Source organism: Cinclus cinclus, chromosome 8 (genome assembly GCF_963662255.1).
Source record: "Cinclus cinclus chromosome 8, bCinCin1.1, whole genome shotgun sequence".
Classification (NCBI taxonomy): Eukaryota; Metazoa; Chordata; class Aves; order Passeriformes; family Cinclidae; genus Cinclus; species Cinclus cinclus.
This window is the reverse complement of record NC_085053.1, coordinates 2,073,624-2,092,412: the sequence shown is the minus strand read 5'-3', so window position 1 is coordinate 2,092,412 and position 18,789 is coordinate 2,073,624. Positions and strand designations below refer to the sequence as shown.

The 18,789-nt window shown below is 48.5% G+C and overlaps 1 protein-coding gene across 5 annotated transcripts in view; it reads left to right on the top strand.

Annotated features, from left to right (window-relative positions):
* Positions 1-18,789, top strand: part of PBX1 (PBX homeobox 1) — a 128,949-nt gene that overhangs the window by 93,787 nt on the left and 16,373 nt on the right. For all 5 annotated transcript variants that reach the window (XM_062497155.1, XM_062497154.1, XM_062497153.1 and 2 more), the window contains exons 3-6: positions 7,123-7,367; positions 10,454-10,644; positions 11,584-11,719; positions 14,759-14,918. In XM_062497155.1, coding sequence (XP_062353139.1) covers positions 7,123-7,367; positions 10,454-10,644; positions 11,584-11,719; positions 14,759-14,918 — 732 coding nt within the window. The remainder of the gene's footprint in view (positions 1-7,122; positions 7,368-10,453; positions 10,645-11,583; positions 11,720-14,758; positions 14,919-18,789) is intronic.

The following is an 18,789-nucleotide window of genomic DNA, read 5'->3' as shown; positions in this document are numbered from 1 at the left end:
TTGGCCTTGGCTGAGTCTCCACTTGGGATTGTTGGCCATGGCTGGAGCTGACCTCTAGGACTACATGGACCATTACTCTGAACTGATGTGACTTGCTCCTGTCTCTGTGGGAGTATCTTATCACAGTTTTATGGACTGCAGGAACATTTCTCCACCTTTAAAAGCATCTCTCTGCTTTGTTTCCAAAGAGCCCTGAAGGACACTCCTGTGTTGGGAAAAGAGGTGGGTTTACAATGATCCAGGGTGGCTTTGCAGTGCTTATGGGTACAAGTCTCTCTCTTGATTTGTTGCTGGGATTTTTGGTTTATTTTATGGCTTTAGACAGTGAAAATTGGTGACAGAAACGGCCCATCGGTTTCACACAGTTCCTCCTTTTGCTGGGAAATAAATAAAATAAGTAGATGCACAAAAAGCCATTTTGCCAGCTGAATTTTTCCATGCCTCATCTCACGGCAGCCTGTTTTGGAAAATTTGAGCAAAAATCTGTTCATCCATTTGTAAGTTCTGGAAAGGTTGAAGTGAGGAGGGGAGCTATAATGTCAATTGTAAGGAAAAAAAAAAAAGAGCTTCTCTTAATTCCTGCTCCCTAGAAGGGCGTGTGTCTGTGTATTTAGAAATTCCAGCTTCTATTTATGTTGGAAATAGGTGATTGCCTTTTGACTGTGATTTTCTCAGTGCCTTTACATCAACATGGTGAATATATTCAACCAAGGTTTAAAACTCCTGTGATTACTTGACATTGAAGTGCTCCACCTTTGTTATGAAGACTGTAATTCCCATTTAAGGTGGACACTGTGTGCCTTTCCCCAGGCACTGTGAAGACCCTCCTAGGGATGCTTTAGTAACCTCCACAAAGCTCTAGGAATTCATTTCTTCTAAGCATTGGATATTGAAGGCAACTTTGTGTTTAAAGAGAGCAGCACTGTGAGGGTGGTGAGGCCCTGGCACAGGGCTTGGAGCAACCTGAAGTAGTGGAAGGTGTCCCTCCCCATAGCAGGGGGTCGGAATGAGATGATCTGTAAAATCTCTTCCAACCTAAACCATTCCAGGATTCTGTGGTGGGATCCAAGACTCTGGGTTTTCCTTGCTCTGGGGGATTTGCTGTTTTAGAAGAAAGTAGGCTGCAAATACACTTGGATAGGAGAAAAAAAAGCAAGAGTTCAGGTAGGTGCATGGAGTCTGGCAACTCCTCTGCACAGGGGAAGTTTGGGAAGAGCAACTCAAGCCTATGGCATCATGGATCAGCTGAGGAAGTAAACCCCAGTTCTCCTGACTTGGTTGTGACTACACATTACGAATATGAGGAAGATGCAGTCCCTGAACATGTAATTGTCCACGAACATGAGGCAGGTGGGAGCATTCTTGTCCCAAGTTCAGTCTTTTGATCCTCAGCCTTCACAAACGTAGTCTCAGGCTCCAGGGAATATTGAGATAGGCATAAAATAAGGTGACTCATTGCTGGTTTTGTTAGGAGAGGCATTTGCTGGCATTGCAGCTGTCCCCATGCTTGCTGGCTTTTGTTAAGACCTGGAGCTGTAAAAAAATACATTTAAAAAACCCCAACATTTTCCAGTGAGCTTGTGCGACTCCTGAAGCTGGGTCTCCCCAAGCAAATGCTGCTGATGCTAAATCCCAAAAATCTGGAAGAGAACTGATGTCCCAGGTGTGTTTCAAAGCTGTGCTGTTTGCTGCACGGGCATGTGCAGGAGTTCTGGGGTTTCCAGGGAGAAACTGCCACGTCTTCCTCATGGGCAGCCACTGTTCCAGGGAAGGATTTGGGCTGCACCTTGGAGTCTGGGTTGGGTGTTTCTGGGGAAGATGAGTGCCTTGGCTGGGGAGGAGGCATCTCATACCCACTTGAGGCTGTGTGGGAGGGCAGAGAGAGGAGCCAGAAGTGCTCCACCAGCAGTGGACATCTCTGGTTTCCCCATGAGATAGTGACACTTGATGCCCCCTCACAGCCTGACAAGAGGAATTGTCTGGCTGCCTCTCCCAAAACTCCGTTGTTGGGTGGGTTGTTCCCGCCTCCCATTACATCTTAGGCACAGTGGAGGCAGGAAAGAAAACCCTTCTGAAAATCACAACGTAATTGCTCCCATCTGCTCCGGCGCTGCTTCCCATTTCTGCCTGCCAGGATGCTTGTCTCCGATGCTAAGTAGCACATTATTTTCCATAAGTTGCAATAATTTACTTGAAATCTCCTTCTCCTTTAAAATGTCCCCCTGGAAAGGCAGTTCAGCAAGTTGGGAATGGGCAGAAACAAGCAGGATAAAACCCCTCCAGAATCAGCCGAGCTGGGGCAGGAAGGTGAGCACTGCTTGCGGACTCATTAAAACCACCCAGCGGGTTCCTTTGTAGGGTGGGTTTGTTTTAATGCCTTTGGCTCGTGGTGTCAGTAAACGGGGCTGCAGAGGAACTGCCAGCTCATGCCATCAGAGGGAATATCAGCCAGGCAGTCACAGAAATTCCACAGGACCGTGCTTTTGACTACTTCTGATGGACTTCCTTCATCATCACCACCTGGGCTGGCATCATGTTGGCATCTGACCACCACACCCTGTATCCTCTTGTGAGGGGCTCTATGGAGTCTGGCCCTGCTTCCCACATCTCCTCAGCTTGATGGCACTGACCACAGTAGGATAGATTTCCTTTTCTAGAAGAAAGATGGAGCTAGAAGCTCCTTTGCTGCTGTCACTGCAAAGGCACAGTCTCCTGCTTAGCTTCTACCATCACCACCAGCATGTTTGATTGCCTTTGTGATGTAGTTCTGTCTCTGTTGCCTGCACACCTCTAATTTGGAGGGTTTGGAAGGGGTGAAGAGGAAAGGGTTGCTAAGTGGAAGTATTTTGGCGTGGCCTTGGAGAAGAGAGATAACTGTGTGGTCAGCTCCTGTGCTTTTCAGATTCCTTTGGAAAAATGCTACCAGAAAAATGGAGTAAATAAAGTAGGGGATGGTGGCATGGAGTACCAGAGGAGTCTGGTACCCTCCTTTGTGGATTTCTTAGGTGTCTTGACAGCCCCAGAGCGATGTTTGTTCCAAAGGTGTCTGGCAAGGGCTCTTTCTCCTGCCTCGTGCCCCCCACCCTGGCTGTAACTCAGATTGCGTGACCTGGGGGGACACCAGGCACAGGTGCCAGGCTGTGGGGACATGTGGGGTGCTGGTTCCTCATCTCATGTGAGCATGGAGCTGGCTGCTTTGCAGGTGCTCCTTCAGAGATGTTGCAGGGAGCATCTTGGAGCATCTGGAAGCTTTGGTGGCTCAAGGCACTTTCCATCCCGTGTCCCTGAATTGCAGGGCAGGCAAAGAGCCAAGGAGCTGTTTCTGGCTTTGTCTTCTCACCTGCTTCTCTGAGGTCAGTCGTGCCAGCACTTCCCATATCCTGCACTGCAGCTGCTCCACAGAGCCTGTGCTGTCCTCTGAACTCTGTGGCTGTGATCCCTTCCTCAAGAAGGGAGAAGGAGCAGTGTGGGAGCTGGGAGTCATTTTCCAGGAATGACTGGAAATGGACCATGCCTGGTGGCCTGGAGCGCAGGCTGGTGGCTCCATGGTCCTCAGGTGCTCCCACTGCTGCTGTCAGGGATGGTGAGACTGTGACAGCCACGTTTGAGCTGGGCTGGGGACAGGGCACCTGCCTTGGGTTTACTTTAAAACACACCCACGTATATAACATACACACACACACACACACATACACACAAAAATACTAATATATATATATGTGTGTGTGTGTGTATTTACATCTAAAAACGCATTTTGATCAGCAGGGGACCTGGGCGAGGGCTGAGCACCATCTAGTGGCAGGCACCACTGCTCCGGGGGCAGCAGGAAAGCAGCCAAGGACAGAAAGTCTTGAAGGAATTTTCCTCTCCCCCAGCTGCCAGTCACTATCTTCTTTTTGTTCTTCCTTTTTTTCCCCCTTTCTCTAATCAGGAGCAGCAAATGGGGGGTCCTGAGGATGCCTGGGTGCCTAGATGCCTGTAGCCCCTTGGACCACTGAGGATCATTCTGCTTCATTTATTCTGTTTTAATTTGGTGGGGAGCAGGGTTCTTTTGCCATCAGCTGCCCGGGTTGGGTGCTGCCAAGCCCATCCCAAGCCCCCCCAGCCAGCAGAGCCTCATCCCAGCACAGGGGGCAGTTTGGAGAGTGGAAGCTGCCAAGGAGCCCAACATCCCAGGCATGCTGGCAGGAGGTGTGCCAGAGCTGGGTCCAGCACTGGGAAGATAAAAAAGGATCTTTTAAATAATCATTTTGTCTTCTCCTTGGCTGAGCACAGCCTTTCAGGGCTAAATAAGCAGCATCAGTCCTGCTTAGACACACGGGCCTTTCCATTTATTTACTCCCAGGCTTTATTCTGAGTGAGCAGCCAAGCCCAGGCTGGGTTCAGGTCTCTGCTGTGGGGGACACATCTCCTCCATTGGGTGCTGGTCTGTGCATGTGGCACAGGAACAAAGCTCCCAGGAATACACAGCACTTTTCATCAGAAAGCAGCTCTCTAAACATAAACTAATTAATCACTCGTGCCTACCTGTCAGGTCAATGATTCCTGAGATTTTTAATCTAAAAATATTTCCCTTTTGAAATCCAGATGCGCCTGTTTTGGCAACTCTGCTTTTGATTTGTTTATTTGAGCTTTTTTTCAATATTTTTTTTTATTTTTAACCTGTGTTGCTTTCCTTTTGTATTTGGGCTTTTGATCTGATTTAATTGACTGATTTTTATTCTTTTTTTTTTTTTTTTTGTCCTGGAAGAATAGGAATTTGTTCTCTTTATTTTCACAGCAAGTCTCTCTCCCTGCTGCATCCTGTCAACTTTCCTCTTCTCTTTTTTAAGGGATTTGGCTACTTTTGCCTCATATTTCAGTTTATGGACCATAGACCCCAAACCATTTTCTTGATGAAATCTGTCCTCTCCCCTTGGATCTATTTATCATGGCTGGGTGCCATGGGAAGCCTCCTGTGGAGGGAGAGATGCTGGTCCTGTCTCCTGAGGGCTCAGCTTCAAGTTTGGCGCTCTGCCCTCGTTCCTCCACATGGAAATGATCCTCCCTAGGGTGGAATTATTTATTATTAGTTCCAGTTTTACTGTTCTTAGGCTTTTTTCTGCCCACCTTCCCACCTTTGTTGACAGTGCATATTTTAATAACGAAAAATGCCAATAAATGCATGAATGAATAACTGATCCGAATGCATGAATAAAATAAAATTCAATGAATGAGTGAAATGTCCTGAAAATAGTAATTTCTGTAGGCTTTGAGGCTTTCTTAAAAAGCTCTTTTTAGTCTTAACCAAACCTCTCAACAGGGTCTTTTACTTCAATTTTATACTGGTAATAGCCATATCTTTAACTTATTGCAGAGAGGGGAAGACCATACCCAGTGGTTTTTTAGCTGCTCTGATTTTATTTCTTGTTGCTAACAGATCTTCCACTACTTTTTTTATTTTAAATGACACGAATAATGACTTGCTCTTGCTTGTGCTGTGAATTGGGAGGGGGTCAAATTCATCTCGGGTGTCAGCAGGCACAGCTTTATCAAAACACACACAACATTTCCCCAACTCTGGATGTGCAAAGAGCATGTGCTCATGAGGTGGTGCATGTGCTCAGAGCCCCTGTGCCAGATGAGATGGGGAAATACGATTGTTTTCCTTTAGGAAATGCCTTTTTTTTATTCGCTCATCAAGAATTTATTTTATTTATGTCGTTTATTATGCAGCTGTGCGTTTGGAAATCTCACATTATTATTCTGTGTTCAAACCCAGATCATGGAGGGGGACACGAGGGGAACACAAAGGGCACCTCCATTTTTCAGACATGGGACATCCCAGGCTATTGGGATGCTCCTATGCTGTTTTTCCAGGAAAGCCCTCACAGGAGAACTTTTACTTGGAGCAGTAATTTAAGCAGGGAGCACAAAGATGGGAGGAAGATTCTCTTTTTGAAAAGTCACTCTGTGAGGATTAATTCATTGTTGCTCCTTTTCTCAGCGTGGTAAAGACATCAGTGGAACAACTGGATTCTTAAAGAAAAGGCATTTTTCCAAGAATAAAATTTATTTCATACATTTTTTTTTTGCTCATGTTCCCAGTGCATGGCTAAAAGCATGGACCTCAGGCCCTCTCCACAGTCTGTATTTCAAGATGTGGAAGCAAAGGCACAGTTGCCCTGGGCTCTGTGCGTCTTTCTCTGCCATCTGGGGTTGATGTAAATGACATGTTGGGCGACATGAGAGGACCCCTGAGCGAGATGAGATCAGGGCTGGAGATCTCCAACTTCCCATCCCATGCTTGAGTCAGGATATGGTCCCTATCACTTCCAGCAGAAAGCATGGGTACATTTATTTGTTTTTTTGGTTGCTGTTGCTCGGGAGTTTTGCTGCTTGTTCGAGCAGAAAGTGTGGCTTTCTGGGTTAGCTCTGTGGTGAGCTCACTGCCAGTTCTGCCCTACTTCTGTCCTGCAGGGAAAGATGTAGGGAGAGGAGCAGGGAGCTGGAGTGCCCCTGGAAGCCAAGTAGTGATGAGTGAAGCCAAGCTTGGTGATGAGTACTTGGAGCATTCAGGATGCCTGTTGGGAATCTGGTTGGGAAGGAAGAAAACCCCTACTGACAGGGTCAGTCCAACTTGGGATTGATGCCTAGAGAGGCTGACCTGGAAAAGAGACTAGACAGTGTTAAAGGAATAAAGTAGGGATTTATTAAGAGGCCTTCAGAGGATTCACCTTGGACAATATAAGAGCCTGGTCATGGCTCTGCCCAAGATGGATCCTGGTCACGAGTTTTTTACAAGTTTTGGTCCATGTCCATATTGGGGTTAATTGTCCAATTCCAGCTCCAGGTTCTGCAGTCCCATCCTCCCAGATTGCTCTCCTCAATTCTCTGCTGTTTGTACTTTTTGGGCTTGAAGCTGCAGAGGTGTCCTTGGTTGTGGGGCTGGAAAAGGATTGTTTTGTGTGACTGAGCTGTGAGGAGAACTTGCTGACACTTTCTGTGAATTTCAGAGCCACGCACTAAGGGAGTACAATATGGAAAATACGAAAGCGAAAACTTAAGGCATCAGGATGAGCTTCCCTGATTTAAGCCCCAGGTGTGACTCAGGCTTTCCTCTCCCCATTGTGTCTCCTGCAGTGCTGAGCATCCGGGGGGCACAGGAGGAGGAGCCCACGGACCCCCAGCTGATGAGGTTAGACAACATGCTCCTGGCCGAGGGGGTGGCGGGCCCCGAAAAAGGAGGGGGCTCGGCCGCCGCTGCCGCCGCCGCCGCCGCGTCCGGAGGAGCCGGCTCCGACAACTCAGTGGAGCACTCTGACTACAGAGCCAAACTCTCCCAGATCCGACAGATCTACCACACGGAGCTGGAGAAGTACGAGCAGGTAACAGGCTCCTTCATGGTGCTGCTCCTTCGTGGGCTGGTGGGGGCAGAGCGGGATTGCTGCCGGCACAGCCTGGATCACTACTGACATCTGTTGTTAGCAGTGTGTGGGCAAATGGCACTGGGTGTTGCGGTGGGAACGTGATGCTTTTTAGGGTTGGGAGGCTTGGGGTTCTATGCTGGGATGTGGCGTGAGAATAGTCTTGGCATGGGTTGCCCCTTGGATTTTCACTTTTCAGTCCTGCCCTGATATCTTACCTAGAATTGGCCCTGTGAAGGAAAACATGCTGTCCTCAGTGATGGCAACTGTACAAGAAAGTCTTGAATCAGAATCTTCCTTGAATATGTCTTCTGCTTGAAAAGCTCTTTTTCCACGGGGAAAAAAAAAAATTTTTTTCTTGTAGTAAATTACTCTTAAAAAAAAAGAAGAAAAACAACTTGGGTCATGAACACAGCTATTGGTAACACTGACAATTTCATGGAGAGCTTTGCAGGTCAACTCTCTAAACCTGTTCCTTTCAAGTGCTTCCAGATGTTTTGCAGACCTCTCTTGGCTGTTGTGCACCTTGCCCTTGTGGTTTCTACCCCAAGGTTATGGTTTATGGATTTGAGCGAGAAGGCATCACCTCTTTGGGTGCAGGACAAGCTCCACTGCCAGGGGCCAGGTGGGCTTTCAAATCTCTGGTTTAGAGCCAGTAAAAGCCTCCATTTTACCTGGCTAACTGGATGTGTGGTGGTGCTGAGGGATGTCTCACCCCCATGGCCACGTTGGCCAAGCTGAGGGAAGGGTGCCCTAGGGTTAGAGCTGGAGTCAGGGTGGCCAGGCAGGGCTCTGGAAATGGAGCAGCCAAGCACAGTCATGCCTTAAGAGGCATTTTGGCAGAGCCTTAGGGCAGGCAGGGAGCAGGCAGAGGGCTGGTTGGAAGGATGACCCTTGGTGGCTCTCCTCAGCCCTTGCTGTCACTCTCTTGAGGCAGAGAGGAGCCTCAGCCATCCCACGTGGGTGGGAGTGGAGAGCACTTTCAGGTTGAAGAGGGGTAGGGAGGCCTCATGTCCTCTGCTACCCAAGCCCAAGGAGAGGCCCTTGGGACAGGCTTCAGGGAAGGACCTTCTGCTTCTGCCTCCCCTTGGGCAGGAGTTTTGTTTGTTTGATGTTCTGATCCTGTTTTTGCTTCGCTTTTGCTCCTCGAAGAGACACCCAGGTGAGACAAGCCTTTAGCCAGGCCCAGAGGATGGGATGGGCCACATCTTTCCTTCTCACAACCCACTGACAGGGATTTTTTTCCCTTTTTTTTGCCACTGAGTGGCTTTGCAAGTGACTGTGCAGGTCCACATCTCTGGTACTAACGCCCACAGTCCTGCAACACCAGGGCTCAGGGCTTTTCCACTTCCTTCCCGCTCTCTCCAATCCAGCTGTTGGGAGCTCAGCCCCTGGGTGCTCAGTCTGGCTGCTGCTGGGTCAGCATGGCACGCAATGGTGATTTTGCCTTTAATGCTTTTTATTTCATGCCAAGAGGAGGTGATCTGAAACTGCTGGGGTGTCTGGGAGCAATGAGATGTCTGTCTGAGAGCTCTGATTGCCACACTCACCCTGGGAGATGGGAGTCAGCAGCTGGAGCTGGGGATGGGCAGTTGGAGGGGCTCTGCTGGCCTTGGGGATATCTCCTTGTTGAGTCTGAGCCATGGTGGGAATTCAGCTTGGAAGGGTGGGGTAAGACACAGCAAGTCAAGCCCGTGTCACCAGTCCACAAATGCAGTGTTTCTTTCCCCTGCCAGCCCCTTTTTCCCCATCATGGGGTGGGAGCTGCAGACACTGTCCACAGAGCAGCCACCCACACCCCAGGAGCACCAAAGGCTTCTCCAGCCATCACTGTCCAGGTGCTGCCCCTGGTTTGTGGTGCTTGGTTCTGGGAATCAGAGGATCCCATCATGCCAATGAGGTGCTCGTGGGGATGAAGGAGAAGGAAGTGAAGGGGGCTTGATCTGGCCTCAAAATCCTTCCCTTGTCCCCTGGTTCCTCTCGCTGCTCTGTCCTCACAGCACAGCATGGGGACAGCAGGAGCAGCCAGACAGTGCTGTGCCAGCAGCAAACTAATTGGGATTGTTACCTGCTTGCCCTTATTTGTCAGGGCTCCTGCCTCGCTCAGGCTTTAATTATTATCCTTATTTACTTCTTTCCTGATGTGCCAAGAGCACAGAGCAGGGCCATGTCTCTCTGGGAGCTGCTTCTGTGAAGTACTAGGGGCTCTGCAGGACACATGGTGGGGCAGTGGGTCAAAAGGTTCATGCTCCTCCTCATTTAGGTCTACAGCTCCTCCAGTCACAACCAGGAAAACAGTAGCTGGGACTTCTTCATGCTTTGCATGAATCCTAGGGCTTCATCTACCCCAGCTCCATCCATGATCCCCCAAGAGTAAAGAAATTGGCTCCTGTCTTTCCCAGCATGTTTGTTGGGAGCCTCTCATGCCCCGTGCTTGGCAGAGCAGGGAAATTTCTCTCTCCCTGGTGCCTGTTTCGGGCTTAGCTAGAAACAGAGGCCAGACAAAGGTAAAAGGATAAAAGTGGATATATTTAATGAAGGGCCTTCAGGTACGTTAAGGGCACACAAAGGGGCTACACCCAAAAAGGATAATGGTCATGAGTTTTTCAGACAGATACAAGTTTGGTCTATTTGCATATCAGGGATTAATTCTCCAGACACAGCTTCAGGTAATGAAGTCATATACTGCCAGTTTGCTCCTCTCCAATTCACTTATGTGTATACTTTTTGGGGCCTGAGGCTGTACGGTGTCCTTGGATCTCAGGCATTAGAAGGATTGTTTTGTCTGACCAAAATGTGAAGAGAGTTAGAACTGAGACTCTATATTAGAGTTATGCAGTAATGCAGTACAGGATATGAAAAACACAAAAGCTGTAATCTTAAGGCATCGTCCCTGAGCCCCAGCACGTTCTTGCTCTGAGCCTGCTCTGAAAAGCCCCAGCCAGCGAGGCTTGCACTTCCATAGCCACGCTGCCTCTGCCCTGTCCTCGACGCCGCCGAATGACCTTCCCATCCTGGGGTTTCTTTTGCTTTTCCTGCCATCCCAGGCGTGCAACGAGTTCACCACGCACGTGATGAACCTGCTGCGCGAGCAGAGCCGGACCCGGCCCATCTCACCCAAGGAGATCGAGCGGATGGTGAGCATCATCCACCGCAAGTTCAGCTCCATCCAGATGCAGCTGAAGCAGAGCACGTGTGAAGCCGTCATGATCCTGCGCTCGCGGTTTCTGGATGCGCGGTGAGTCCGCCCCGCACCAAACCCTTCCGCAGTGTCCTGCGGGTCCGGGAGGCTTCTCGGCCAGGTGTGCTGGTTCTGAGGGCCAGCTGAAGGGCTGTGTCTTGAGCCAGAGGGGTGTTTTTGCCTTCTTTATCCTTTAGTTGTCTGTGGCTCAGCAGGGGAGGGGACTGCAATTCAAACCATCCATCGGTGAGGCTCCCAGCTGTACCTTGAGAATTGCACGTCCTGGTTTTGCTGTTGCAGAAGGAAATGCTGTGGCATATTGCAACAAGCCTCTGCGGTGAAAACGTGCACTCCAGTTAGGGATGAAAGTTTATCCTCCAGGCCATCCTGTCCCCCCCTAGATTCCCACTGTTTTCCCACTGTTTTTATTGTCCCAGATTTTCAGATTGCTGTAAAATTATTTCATTTCCCAAGCTGGTTGGGTGCGGAATGCAGCTTGGGCTGTAGCTTGCAGTGGGGAGGAGAGGCAGCTACACCAGGGGTACAAGGAAAGAGATGGCAGACAGGTAAAAATGCCTAGGTGTGAATGGAACATGCTTCCCCCAGGATATATCCAGCTCTGCTTCCTCAGCACAGAGCTTTGCAGAGTAGCACTGATGTCTTTGGCCATGACAGCCGGGTGTCAGGAGTCACCTTCCCAGGTGGAGGAGCTGGATGCCACTTTTCAGACTCTGCTGTGAGCTGGAGGATACAGTGATAAATTTGAGGTGGACACTCGCTTGCTTTGAAAGGTGCTGAGAGAGCACTCACCAGCAAGGGACAGATAAGAAGCTCCCGGCCATGAGTCTTGCACTCTGTGCTCAGAGAAGCAGAAGGGGGAGGGAGGAAAGTGGGAAAATCAAAGAGTATCTAAAATTGCATTCTATTTTTGGATCCGTGGTGCTCATTCCCTTTCCTTTTCCTTTTGTTTTCCCCCCATTCTTTCTTCACGTGAAGGCGGAAGAGACGAAACTTCAACAAGCAAGCCACAGAAATCCTGAATGAGTATTTCTATTCCCATCTCAGCAACCCCTATCCCAGTGAGGAAGCCAAAGAAGAGCTAGCCAAGAAATGTGGCATCACAGTCTCACAGGTGAGAGAGCTCAAAGCCTGGACTAGTGGGAAACCTCAGCATGGGGAAGGGTATTCCAGACTTCAGACCAGTCAGCCATGTCCAGTGTTGAGCATTTAATTATTAAATCAGCTTAGTGCAAGTTAGGGAGAGTGGGTGGAAGCGCAGATGGCACTTGCAGATTGAAGCCATGGATGGAAAAGGAAAGTCTGAGAGGGGATTTAGGAGGTACGAAGGCTCGATGGAACAATGGCTATGTGTGCAGCCAAGGTGTTGACAGCACAGAAATGATGTGGCAGCACCCAGAGGGGCAAAGTCTCCTCAAGGAATTAGTGCTGGCCTGGCCTGCAAAGAGCTTGTTTGATTTGAAAGTCCTTTCTTCAAGGCATTAAAAGCAGTAGGAAGAGTTGTGCAGGTTTTGCTTGGTATGATAGAATGGACAAGTCCTGGTGGGAAGGACCTGGGTCTAACTGTTACAGTTTGTGCTCAGTGAGGGTGGGATTTCTCAGGGTCATTTCCCTCAGTTATTACCCTCATGCTGCAGAACATTACATCTCCCTGGCTTGCACATTCCTCAGAACGTGGTGGTTAGTAAAGACAAAATGAATTATTTCCATATGTTCAAGGAAGCCACATAGTTCCTGGAGTCTGTAGCTTTGACCTGAGAGCTGCTGTGATTTGTGAGGAGCGCCGTCAGCCCTTGACATGTTCAGCCATACAATGCTCAGTCCTGCCCTTCTTTATTTCCTCTCTTTTTGGAGCAGGCTATGTGACTGAGAGCCAGTCTTTGTGGCCTGCGCTGGGCTTGTTCTCACGTGAGCTTAGCAGCCCCTCTAGGCTCCTGTGGCATTCCCTAATTTGGGCTGCTTCCCAGCCCCAGGCACGTGCCTGCTCGTCACTTGAGTAAACTGCAGAGAGCAGTAGCATCTGGTGTCCTTGTGGGAGAGAGTGTGTGCCTTCAGCAGGAGCAGCAGCATCCAGGGGTAGGTGTCATCACCGTGCTGAGTGCCTGCTGAGTGACTCCAGTTGCCTCCCCTGGGCTGCAAGACCCAAACCTTGCTTCTTCCCAGAGTTACCTACAGGAGACAGCACATACTGGCTTAAGTAAAGCTCCATCTGTCCCAGTGCTTCCCCTCTCACTTCTAATTCATCTGTTCACACTTACAGCTTCTCCTTTGCAAAGACAAAATGCCCAGGAGGAATGCTGCGCCTAAGGAGGTGTTTTTGAGCGTGTTGTATCGAGGCTGCTTGGTGCCTGTCTCTAGGATCTGCCTCCCTTCTTCATCCAAATAAGGCAGAAACAAACACACTTCCAGATCTGTTTTGCTGAGGCCGAGTGGGAACAGAGGTCCCATGGATGTGTGCAGGTCATGAGCAGAGTAGATCTGAACTCAGAATCTGACCAGATCAGGCAGGTCCTTCATAGATTTTAAAATGCAGATAGGTTGTGGTAGCTGTATATTCCAACTTCGTGCCCTGTGGTGCTCAGAGTTCACCCAGGATGTGAAGCCAGAAGAGCAGTCATGAGGAGGTGTGCATGTGGAAAGATCATGAAGGAGCACTTTGTCATCAGTGAGAAAGCTGGACCAAGAGGTGGAACGGAGCTCCTTGCCAACAGCACCAGCTCCTGGTGGTGCCATCAAAATGTCTGCTCCCAGATCTGATCTGGGTGCTGATCTGAGTCTCTGCAGGTTATATTTTTTTCTCTTTCCTTCACTGCAGGGTTGGATACCTGTAGCTCATTTGCCATTAAATTGGTGGATGAAGCCACTTCTGTGTGGAGGCTGCTGAATGCTCTAATAGCGCTGCAGACAGAAAGCAGCACAGGATTTCAGTTATCACATGGGTTTCAGTTATCAACACCCAAGCCCAAGCCATTTCCCTAAGATAAGGAAAAAATCACGGGCTTAAAAGGATGAACATCCGCTATTGTCTTCTGCGTCTTTGGTGCTTGCTCAGTTCATTTGGAAGAGGGAGCACTGATGTGCTCACTCACCAGCAAGCAAAGGGAGAATGTCCTTGGAATCTCACCAAAGGGGTTGGTCTTGCCAGCTCAAGATTGCAGCTCCAAGCAATTCTAGGAGTGTTGGAGCTTTTCTGGAGAGCTGCAGCATCCTCCTCATTTGCCCATTTCCTTTATCCTGATAAGCTCTCTCAAAGTCCATAGCGGCTGGAAGTTGTCTTCTGTTTAGAGACTTGCACATAGGAAGACATTACCCTGGTTCTCTGTGTGCTGATGAAGAAAAAGCTGTCAGCTGCTTCTCAAGCTGTAGGGTTGTATCTTTGCCATGTCTTCTCTGAAACAGTTCAGCCTGAGATAGTGCCCACGAGTGAACAGGAATATAATCCGCACATCTCTGGGCAAACACAGTGGAAATATCTTCCACCCCTTCCCAAAGCACACACTTCTTTCCTGGGATCAAAGTTAGGTTTTAGGACAAGTCCTGTGTTCCTTCTCCATCCTTCCCCTGAAGTGCCTGGCTCATGCAGTGGCTCATGCTAAACTTTGCAAAGCCGAGCTTATCCAGACAAAGAGCATCCACTTCTGGCTTTGTGTCCCTATTCCCCTCAGATGGATCAAAAGAGAGCTTTGATGGTACTGAGGCAATTTTGTATGTCAGCCAGGCCCCAGTTAATTCTCTGAGTGTTCTCCCTCAAAGCTATGCTGGTAATCAGGGTATCTATCCCATCAAAGGGATACCGAGGAGGAGGCAAATACAAATGATTCATACCTGTTCTCAAGTTGTACAGTTTCGGGTTCATTTGACTTTTTAATGTTTTTTTAAATCCCTTTTAAGATTTTTGTATGGTGAGTCTAGTGGTTCCTGTGGAGCATCCCATCTATAGCAGAACCATCCACACGAACCCAGTGCTCCCAAGGGCTCCCATCAGCATTCCTGGGTTTGGTGTGGCACACGCCGGTGGAAGGTGCTAGGAAAACTGGTGGGGGGAAAGAACCTGTACTGCTTGCTTTACCTGAACTAATCCACCTTCCTCACCCAGGTGCATTTGGCAGAGCTGAAACCTTAACGTCCTTGTCTTCTCTTGAACTCACTCTAGGTATCAAACTGGTTTGGAAATAAGAGAATCCGGTACAAGAAGAACATAGGTAAATTTCAAGAGGAAGCCAATATTTATGCTGCCAAAACAGCTGTCACGGCTACCAACGTGTCAGCCCATGGAAGCCAGGCCAACTCACCCTCAACTCCCAACTCAGCTGGTTAGTTCTTATTTCTCTTTTATTTTGGGTTGTTAGTGTTCGGTTTTCTGTTTGTTCTCCCTCTCCCTGTAATCTCTCTCGTTTTCTCCTTTTGGTTATTCTGGTTTTTATTCTCTGGGTCTGGTTTGCTCACTTTTGTGGTCTTAAAAAAAAAAAAAAAAAAAAGGGAAATGGGTTTGGTTTGGTGGTTTTTTTGGGGGAGGGTTTACTTAATTTTCTTTGCTTTTTTCTCTCTATTTTCTCCCTTTTTTTTTCCACCTCTTCTCCTTCCCTATTCTGTTTTTTGTTGGAAAAAAGGATGTGATCAGACCTTGTGACTGGTGGTGTTATGGTGGGGGGGTTATATGCATGGATGGTAAACACAACCAGAAAAGTGGTCCACAAACTGTTGCTGGGATTGCTTGCGTTTTGGGGGGAGAAGAAAAGATAATAGAAAAGTTATTGCATAATGGTTTTATTTCACTGGGGCTGAAAGCATGAGTGATCCTAATGGATAAACCCCAGCAGTTCTGAGATGTCTTAGCTCATGCCATTTTGGGGGTTGATTTGGGTAAATTTTTATCCTTTGATTTTCCTTCTGTTGTGGTTATCTCTTTGATTGCTTACATGACAGTGTCTGGATCACCTGCAAGAGTGTGCTCTATGTGAATTTTATTTTCCCTGTGTGTCAGTGCAATCCAGAGAAATTCATGGGTCGTTCCCTTTTTCCCTTTCCTTCCCATTTGCTGTGGTTTCCATTTGTTTGTTCTGAGAGTCAAAGGCACAGAGCACTTTGCCCAGATTTCAACTCCTCTGCTAGGGAATGATGCTCAGTTCATGCGTGGTGCCTGCTGCAAGGTTGGCCAACCCAAAAATGATCATGGGCTGTGGATCCAAGAGCAATGGAAGGTTGGGATTTGTTTACAAGGAGAGAGAAAAAAAAAAAAAAGAAAACAACTTCATGGGTGCCATGTACTTTGTAATCCATGCAAATATCTGTGTGCCTGTTTTCTTTTTAGGGGTGGGAGGGAGAGTGGGAATGTGCCACTCTTGAGCCTTTGAGCTGAGTGTCTGCTCACAGTGCCCTTCACCAGGGATGTGATGCTTGGTGTTACCAGAGAGGCAGGAAGGGAGCACAGAGGATGGTGGGCAGCAGGATGTTACATAGACTGTGAAGATGCTGGTTGCTGTCAGGACATGCTTCTGTAGTGAGCACAACCTGTAGGTATTAGAGGAATCACACTCCAGAAACGCCCCTGGCTCTGGAGGATTTCAGTGGAAGGTGGAGAGCCAGGGTCAAACACAGGGAGGAAGCAATGACATGGGTCTCTGGCTGGGACAATCTCTCCCACCCCCTCCTTGCTCAGGGCTGCCTGCTCTATCTCAGGTGCTCTGAGAGCTCAGGTGGATGCAGCAGAGTTTTGCAGAGACAGTTTGCTGGAGTTTTGTTTGATTCTTTTTGGTTTGGGGATTTTTGTTCCCCTGCCGTTCTCTCAACTGAATTTTCAAAAACAGCATTATTTCCAAAGAGTTTGCACAAAATACCTGGCCAGGTGGGCTCTCCTGATGTTAACATCCCCTGTAGAAAAGGCTGGAGGGAATTCTGCTGGAGAGGGCAGAAGTGTGTGTGTTGAGGGAAAGGCCTGCTGCCTGTGATGTTGTCCTGCAGCCCACATCAGTCTGGACCAAAGAGATGCAGCTTTCCTTCTTTCTCTCTTTCTTCAGCTGAGTCAGATTCAAAGGTCTGGAATAACGAGGGAACAGCTTCAGATTGCCTGAGTGGGTTTGGATCTGGGCTACACATAGGAAAATAAGCATTTCCTCAGTGCCTGACCAGTTAAACAGTGCTCCAGAGCAAGGCTGTTTCCTCGCCCTCCCCACAGGCAGTAACGTGGTTGTTTCAGAGATAAATTGGCCGGTGCCCTGCAGTAAACAGCTGAGATAATCCCTGGATAACACTGTGCTTTCAGGAAAGGACAAACAGTCCTGTTATTAACAGGGAAAACTTGAGCTCCTGGGTCCTCTTTGTGGCTCACTTGTCTGCAGTCTGGAGTCATTGACCTCTTTTCACGTGCCTGAAGTGTCAGCGGTGCTAAAGCAGTGCAGTGGGAGCTTGCAGGGCAGAGAGATCCTTCTTCTGCTTAGAAATAACATGTTCCCAACCTGGCCCATGTCCCACACCCTTCCTGTAATGCTGCAACAGTGTCAGAGCAGCAGGGAGGCCCCAGTTGCTCTGGGTCAGCTTACAGAGGTGGTGGGTTTGGGTTTCCTTGTAGGTCCTCTCCTGAAAAGACAGCTGGAATTGCATTACATTTTTATCTCCTGACAGTTGGGATCCTCCCAGCTGAACCACACAGATGCAACAGCTCAGTTGAGCATCCCTGCGTTTTCACATTTTGAGACAAAGACACGTCCTGAGGACATCCTGTGATGAAACACACCCCTGCTTCAAGATGTCCTAGCAGCAAGAAGCACACCTGTACATGCTAGGTCTGAAATACCTGTCTGAGAAAGACTGGGGCAGTTGTGTCCAGGACCATGAGCCATCAGATGTGCTGAATTCTCCAGGGAGGATCATGGAAACCAATGAAGAGGTGAAGAACTAAGATGGCCAATGCCTCTCCTTTTACACTGCAGTCTTCTTTTTGTTCCCAGATCATTGGCTGAGAGTTTGGTGAGGAAGTAGCCTGAACAAAGATAGGACTTTCAGGGAATTTGTAGGACTTCCTGGTTTAAATACATTATGGGGCATGTGGAAAGAAAGTAAGCAGAGGACAGGTCGTGAGAAAGAATTGACTGGCAGTGTAGTCCCTGGAGGGCTGTGATATGGGAAGAGGAGGTGGAACTGGATGCAGTGGGACCTGGGACAGGAGCTAAATTCGTTTCTGTCGTGGCTACGCAGGCCCATCTGTTGTCTCATTGATGCCCATGTTACTGGAGATCAGTGAATGGCTACAGTCAGTCAAAGAGATTGGCCACACATTGACAAGGGCAAGGATTGCATCTGTCTGGCCATCTGGCACGTTCAGAGCAGGGTCCCCCCATCCTCAGTCACCCAGGCCTGAATGTCAAACACCTTTTCATCCAGAATATGCATGGTTGGGCTTTATCAGCCAGATGTTCAAATAAGCTGAGAAGTCTGGCTCATTTGGACTAACAACTCCCCATCCTCACTTTTATTTCCTGGACAATCTCAGCACAAAAACCACATGACAGATGAAAGCTGGTTTATGTGGGCAGACCCTTTTGCAAACGAGAGTCCTCTGGGCTGAGGGCCACACACAGGTGATGGCATCCAGTGAAATCTTGAATGCAGAGCAGCCAGAATTGTGCTGTGCTGTTTTTTTTACCTGCTCACTCTTCTGTTTTGTAAAAATCTTCTTGTGAAGCTGCCTGGAAATGTACTTCATCAGGCACAGGTGTCTTCTCTGCCTTCTTCCATTTGTGTCCAGGACACACCACTGGAGAGGACTCTGCTTCAGCAGAGTCTGTTCTGGTCATGGCTTCACTGTCCTCAGTGTTGTTTGGCAAGTGAAAAAGAACAAATGTCCTGCTGGATCATCCCTGGCTTTTGGACCTGCTTTGTAGCATTGTCCAGCTGAAGAGCTACATAGTCCATCACCACATTGTTCCCTCATTTTTTGGCCATGGTAAAGACACCACAAAAAGTCACAGGAGCCATAAATCTTGTGCCCTCAATGCATGTGTGTCATTGCTGTTGGCTTCAACTTGGAGTCTTGTAGACATGACCAAAGTCACTTCAGAGGTTCAGTGTGCTGCATCTCTCTTGGTGGTAGTTGGGATGAGGCAGCAGATGAGGGTGGCTTGATTTCAGCTCCAGTGAACACCATTACCTTGTTTGTTTATTCGTGGTACCATTTGAATTGTCAGA